General features: G+C 39.9%; 1 protein-coding gene across 1 annotated transcript; it reads left to right on the top strand.

Moving 5' to 3' along the window:
* Positions 1-3,396: 3,396 nt before the first annotated feature.
* Positions 3,397-7,415, top strand: LOC121219488 (uncharacterized; the record flags this gene model as incomplete). Its single annotated transcript, XM_041097736.1, has 5 exons — positions 3,397-4,506; positions 4,914-5,178; positions 5,608-6,243; positions 6,376-7,154; positions 7,287-7,415. Coding segments are annotated over 5 exons (2,919 nt in total), but the record flags the coding sequence as incomplete, so codon positions are not given.
* Positions 7,416-7,624: the final 209 nt, after the last annotated feature.

Here is a 7,624-nt window from a genome sequence, read left to right as displayed (position 1 = left end):
TCATTCTCCAAGCATTTATTCACATTGTGGTACTATTGTTCATGATGTTCACACCTTATGGTCATTCAAACCGTCATCACACTTCCAAATGACTGTTCAAGTTGCTAATTAATGATGGTAATTTTTCAGCAAGAGTTGCTTCATTATTGACCTATTAAACTCCATTGGCCGAATGTAGCTGCTGCCAATTTTCCAAGTTCGTTGAAGCTCTTCCTTGGTCTATATTCAGCCGAACATTGATTCAAGACCATTCATGGATCTTAGCTCAAAATTAGTTCAATGTTTACTTAGTTTTTAAGTATTGAACTTGACTATTCGGCTACTAGTCACTTAAGCTATAAATAGTTCTTGAATTTCTTGTAAAAGGACTTTTTGCCAAATTTCTGAATGAAATATAATTTAGTGAGAAATTCACTCTCTTTATTCTCCAAAGCTCAAATTGACTTATCTTCAACGAGTGGCGTCAATCTGACTTTGTTCGAACTTATCACCATTGGTGTGGCGTCTTCATACCGTAGTTCCTATTTGCTAATAGAGGTCTCGGTTTTATCCTATTTCCATTCTTCTTGAAACCTTAAGCCCGGTCCTATTGATAATAAGGTCGATCTTGTTTCATCGAATTACCAGCAAACAACAACCCATCAAACTCCTTTGTTCCTAAAGCCATCCAACTTCAAACACCAAGACTTGAATTTGATTCAATTCCGACACTACCTAATTTGATCGGGAAAGATTACGACTCGTCTTTACATCCGAAACGAGCTCGTATCAGTTGGTATCAGAGCTAGCTAAATTAGGTACGTAAATCGTAGCTTCAAAAAAAAAAGATAAAAAAAAAGTTTCGAAAAAAAAATCCGAAAAAAAAAAGAAGGAAAAAAATTGGAAAAAAAATTGCATACGGTCTAGGTGCATACGAAAAGAACGTGAAATATTCGTAAAAAAAAAGAGTCTGGAAACTCTTCAACAAAAATTTTTCCGAAATCATATTATACACCCTTTTATACCCCTTTGAGTGAAATTTCACACTATTAAAAAAAAATTTCAATTCGTGAATTCATTTTATACGCCACATCTTTAAACCTTTCTTTCTTTCGAGCCTACCCTAAACCATACGATTTTCCTTTGTTTAGCCTTTGAAGCCGACCCACAAGTGGGATAAGTCTAAGGTAGCTTTTTAGAATATCGAGAGTTAGATTTGAGAGGTAAAAGGCAAGAGAGTACATCAAGATAAAAGCCGAAAATAGAGTGAAACACGAGAGGAGTGAATTTTTTTCTTGTGAGCGAATTTGTGAGGTTTTTGTGGTGAGGAAATATTTTGTTCTTATTTTAAACATGTCTAGGAGTCCGGGGAGCTTCGAATGCTGCTGGTGGAGGAGTAAACCTTCAACCGAGGAGAAACGTTCCCGGAGGTGGAGTGCCCGATCTCCAAGTCCAAGCAATCGTACGAGAAATCTCTCGTCTGTTCCAACCTCAATTCGATTCTCTCAATGAACGAATGGAACAAATGGAGGAACAAAGTGATATGACCCTGGTCAAGGATGCCCTTGATTTCAGCTTGAATTCAGCTCCTCAAGCTCCATTTAGCTTGGTTCAGCTCACCGAATTTTATTTTAGCTCACATGAGCTTAATTCAGCTCGTTTGAGCTTGGTTTAAATTCAATTCAGCTCATTATTAGCTTTTAGCTAAATTAATTTTATTTGCTGGAGTTTTAGACCATTTAAATAAGCATGTAAATAAGTTTCATTACAGCTTTTAAATATGTCTTAATTTATTACAAGTGTTTAATATGTCTTGATTTGGCTGAATTAAAGGTGTCTAGATGTCATTTAATTTGTCTAAATTATTACATGTTTTAAATTTGTCCAGCCGAATTTATGTGTTATGATTTGTTAATATTTAAGTTGTCTCAATGTTAATTAGGATGTTCACATTATGTTTTAATTAAGTTCATTTGTCTTATGTAGGTGCACCCAAATTTGAAGATACATTGGGCAGATTCATGCATGTAGATTCAATGAATGTGAAGGTACATCCCTTTGGACGGCACATGCATGTAAGGAATTAATGCAAGGTGCATGCATAGAAAGGTTCAATGGACGGCAATCAAGAGGCATTTGCATGTTCATGATGGTCATTCATGTATTTGAAGATTCATGGATCAAATTAATGATGGACCATGCATTGGACGGTTCATGTATTGATCATGTGTTCACACCTTGTGTTCACACCATGATGACCATTTAGTTGGATGTTCACACACAAGAGTCTACTCAAGCTCCTTGTTCACACCAAGTTTGATCCTTCATGAAGCTTCATTTAATTAAGCCACTCATGGTGAAACAACATGAATTAAAGGCTCCATTAAAGGAGTTAGCCGAATCTAGCCATGCATGCATGAAGAACATTTATCCAAGTACATCAATGCATATTCATGAAGCTAACCACTCACCTCCCATTCGGCCGAACATGGACAAGAACATCATTGGACATTTTTCTAGAAGTTTCATGTTTTAATTAGGTACATTACTTAATTGTTAAGTTCATGAATGGACTATTCGGCTAGCATAAGATACTAGTATAAATAGTTGGTTATTTCAATTGTAAAGGACTTTTTGTCAAACTTTTGAATGAACTATTGTTCTTGTGAGGTTACCTCCTCTCTTCTTTCGTTCGAGTCTCGAAGCGACTTATCTAGCTTGCTAGTGGTGTCAATCCGAACTCCATTGAACTTATCACCGAATCGGTGTGGCGTTCAACCATCTTCCTATACCTTTGGTTCTTACCTCCATATAGGTAACGGGTCAAGGTCCGCTTCTATCCTTCATCAAAATTTCACCTTAAGCAATATAAGACTCGGGCAATACTTTTTAGTATTGAACATTCTTGACGTTTAAGTTTTATTTTTCCATCTCCATCAATTACCTTTTTCTAACCTACCTTGTTTCTATTCTAAACCAAATTATCAACACCAACCACTCATCTAAACCTCTCAAGCTTCCGCAACCCTTAGCCTAAATCACCCAATTTGACAACTCCAACTACTCCTCGTAGACGATCGGGCAACTTTGTGAAACGACTCGATTAACTTGGGCCGGATCACATCACAAAGCCAACGTGCGAACACCCCTCCTATTCCGAGAAGAGAGCGAGAACGTCCATGGCAACATGCAAATGATCTATATGAACAAAGTGATGATGAAAGTGATCGAGGTTCACGACAAAGTGCAAGGAGACGAGGTCATCGAGCACGAGAACAAAGAGATTGAGAGAGGCCCGATGATGATTTAAAGAATATTAAAATGGCGATTCCTGCTTTTCAAGGAAGATCGGATCCCGAGGCCTATCTTGAATGGGAGAAGAAGGTGGAATTAGTTTTCGAGTGCCACAATTACTCGGAAAGCAAAAAGGTGAAGTTAGCTGCTATAGAATTCTCCGACTATGCCATAATATGGTGGGATCAACTCACGTTGAGCCGAAGACGCAATGGAGAACGTCCCGTGTCTACATGGGCGGAAATGAAAGCAATAATGAGAAAGCGTTTTATTCCTGCTTACTATCACCGGGAGTTGTATCAAAAGCTCCAAAGCTTAACTCAAGGCCAACGAAGCGTGGAGGATTATTACAAAGAAATGGAAGTGGCCATGATCCGCGCCGATGTGGAGGAAGATCGAGAAGCCACCATGGCTCGATTTCTCGCCGGCCTTAACCGAGATATCGCAAATATCGTCGAACTACACCACTATGTTGAGGTTATTGATATGGTCCATATGGCCATAAAGGTCGAAAAACAACTAAAAAGAAAAGGTACGTCACGAACATTCTCTAACACTTCTTCTATGCCTAGGTGGGGGCAAGGGACCAACAAACGTGACATACCAAGCCGAAACAAAGAAGTAAGTGGTGCCACCAAGTTCAACAAACCGATTGCCGAAACGAGTAAAGGAAAGATGGAAGCCCAACCAAGTCGATCTCGAGACATAAAATGTTTCAAATGCCTTGGAAGGGGCCACATCGCGAGCCAATGTCCAAATCGGAATGTGATGTTTGTTCGAGACGATGGCGAGATTGAATCTGAAAGTGAACAAGAGAAGGAGGCCATTGAACAAACCGAAGATGAAGAAGATGTTGAACAAGCCGAAAATGGAGAAATATTGGTGGTGAAGAGAAGCCTTACTTTGCAAGGTGCCGAAAACGATCAACAACGCGAAAACATTTTTCATACGCGATGTCAAGTGCAAGGTAAGATTTGTTGCGTTATAATTGATGGGGGAAGTTGTACAAATGTGGCAAGTTCAATGATGGTGGAGAAACTCGGATTGGCCACCATTAAACATCCCCATCCGTATAAACTCCAATGGCTTAACGATGGTGGAGAATTGAAGGTAACGAAGCAAGTGTTGATTTCGTTTACAATTGGGAAGTATCAAGATGAAGTTATGTGTGACGTCGTACCAATGCATGCGGGGCATCTTCTTTTGGGGCGGCCTTGGCAATTCGACAAGCGAGCGATTCATGACGGATATACAAACTGATACTCTTTCAAACACATGGGACGAATGGTGACGTTAGCTCCATTATCACCGAAACAAGTGTATGAAGATCAACTCAAAATGAGGAGTTCGATTGAAAAATCAAAAGAAATCGAGAGAGAGCAAAAAAATGAAAAGCATAAAGAAAAGAGTGAAGAAAAGAAGAAAAACAAAAAGATGAGTGATAAAAAAGAGAGAGTGATTCAAAAGAAAAAGAAACGAGTGATGAAAATGAAAAAAAGAATTTGTTTGTAAAAGAGAGAGAAGTTCGAAAATCGATGTTATTGAAACAACCATTATTGGTTCTTTTGTACAAGGAGAGCTTGCTTGGCACTAACGAATTTGATGATAAGTTGCCCTCTTCTATTTTGTCTGTGTTGCAGGAATTTCGAGACGTATTCCCGGAAGAAATCCCGAGTGGGTTACCACCTATTCGTGGAATCGAACACCAAATAGATCTTGTGCCGGGAGCCGCGATTCCAAACCGACCTGCTTACCGGAGCAATCCTGAAGAGACGAAAGAATTACAAAAGCAAGTAAATGAACTCCTTGAAAAGGGCTATGTGCGCGAAAGCCTTAGTCCATGCGCCGTGCCTGTTTTGCTTGTCCCGAAAAAGGATGGAACGTGGAGGATGTGCGTGGACTACCGTGCTATAAACAAGATAACTATCAAGTATCGTCATCCTATACCACGATTGGATGATATGCTTAATGAGCTAAGTGGCGCAAGTCTGTTTTCAAAAATTGATCTTAAGAGTGGTTATCACCAAATACGGATGCGTGAGGGTGATGAATGGAAGACTACGTTTAAAACGAAGCATGGGCTTTACGAATGGCTCGTTATGCCATTTGGCTTAACGAACGCCCCAAGCACGTTCATGAGGCTTATGAATCACGTTCTAAGACCTTTTATTGGTAGATTTTGCGTCGTATATTTCGATGATATATTAGTTTATAGTAAAAATTTAGATGATCATGTTTTACATTTGAAGGCTGTTTTGGAAGTATTGAGGAAAGAAACTTTGTATGCTAATTTAAAGAAATGTGAATTTTGCACTAACAAGGTTGTGTTTTTAGGTTTCGTTGTTAGTTCGGAGGGCCTTGAAGTCGATCAAGAGAAGGTCAAGGCGATCCAAGAATGGCCCCGTCCGACGAATGTCTCCCAAGTCCGAAGTTTCCATGGATTAGCAAGTTTTTACCGTCGATTCGTGCCAAACTTCAGCACCTTAGCCGCACCCTTGACTGGAGTTATTCGTAAGAATTCCAACTTCGTTTGGGGAGAGGAACAAGAAAAATCCTTTTTGAAAATTAAAGATTGTCTAACTCATGCACCGTTATTAGCTTTGCCTAATTTTGATAAAACCTTCGAGTTAGAATGTGATGCCTCAGGTTTAGGCATTAGAGCCGTGTTGATGCAAGATGGACGGCCTATTGCCTATTTTAGCGAGAAACTCAATGGTGCCGTCTTAAACTATCCGACTTATGACAAGGAGCTCTATTCGTTGATTCGAGCCTTAGAGACGTGGCAACACTATCTTTGGCCCAAAGAATTCGTCATACATACCGATCACGAATCCTTGAAGTACTTAAAGGGTCAACACAAGTTGAATAAGCGGCATGCTAAGTGGGTAGAATTTCTCGAATCTTTTCCATATGTTATTAAATATAAAAAAGGTAAGGAAAACGTAGTGGCTGATGCACTATCTCGAAGGTATGCGTTGTTAAATATTTTGGATGCTAAGTTAATGGGGTTTGTATTTCTTAAAGATTTATATGTCAACGATGCTGACTTTAGTGAATTCTTTAGGTTATGCGCAAAGGGAGCTTACGAGAAGTACTATCGACATGATGGGTACTTGTTCCGAGAAGGAAAGCTTTGTATACCCCAAGGTTCCGTACGAGAAGTGTTGATCGAAGAATCTCATAGTGGAGGATTAATGGGGCACTTCAGAGTTGCAAAGACGTTAGCCATGCTCAACGAACATTTCTTTTGGCCTAAGATGCGACGAGATGTCGAACGGTTTTGTAATCGATGCATTGCATGCAAACGGGCTAAGTCACGAATTAAGCCCCATGGTTTGTATAAGCCATTGCCTATTCCCGAAACCCCTTGGTCTGATATCTCAATGGATTTCGTGCTAGGTTTACCGAGGAGTAAAAATGGCCGAGATTCAATATTTGTGGTTGTAGATAGGTTCTCAAAAATGGCTCATTTTATAGCATGTCATAAAACTGATGATGCCGTGAATATTGCTAATTTATTTTTCAAAGAAGTGGTCAGGTTGCATGGCATGCCTAGGACGATTGTGTCCGACCGAGACGCGAAGTTTCTTAGCCATTTTTGGAGGACACTATGGGGGCGCCTTGGAACGAAGTTGCTGTTTTCAACCACTTGCCATCCGCAAACGGACGGCCAAACCGAAGTGGTCAATCGGATTTTGTCTACATTGCTTCGAGCTATCATCCGGAAAATTTTGAAGGCTTGGGAAGAATGTTTACCACATGTGGAGTTTGCGTATAATCGAGCTATTCACTCAGCTACCAAATTTTCTCCTTTTGAAATCGTTTATGGTTTCAATCCGTTAACACCATTTGATTTAATGCCATTGCATTCTAACCAATTTGTGCATGTAGATGGAAAGCGTAAAGCTGATTTCGTCAAGCAATTGCACCAACGAGTTCGAGAAAACATTGAGGCAAGGACCAAGAACTATGAACAACATGCTAACAAAGGTCGTAAACGAGTTGTGTTCGAGCCGGGAGATTGGGTGTGGTTGCATATGCGCAAGGAAAGATTTCCTATGCAACGACGATCTAAACTACTTCCGAGAGGGGATGGACCGTTTCAAGTCCTTGAACGAATTAATGACAATTCTTATAAATTGGACTTGCCTGGTGAATATAATGTTAGCGCGACTTTTAACGTTTCTGATTTGTCTCCGTTTGATGCAGATTCCGATTTGAGGACAAATCGTTCTGAAGAGGAGGGGAATGATGTGAGCTTGCCTACGAACCAAATGGAGAACGAACAAGAAGCTATTAAGCTGCCCATTGGTCCAATAACGCGAGCTAGAGCTAAACGATTTAAAGTTGC

Source organism: Gossypium hirsutum, chromosome D07 (assembly GCF_007990345.1).
Source record: "Gossypium hirsutum isolate 1008001.06 chromosome D07, Gossypium_hirsutum_v2.1, whole genome shotgun sequence".
Classification (NCBI taxonomy): Eukaryota; Viridiplantae; Streptophyta; class Magnoliopsida; order Malvales; family Malvaceae; genus Gossypium; species Gossypium hirsutum.
Note: the sequence above shows the minus strand (reverse complement) of the source record. Positions and strands in the feature narration are given on the sequence as shown.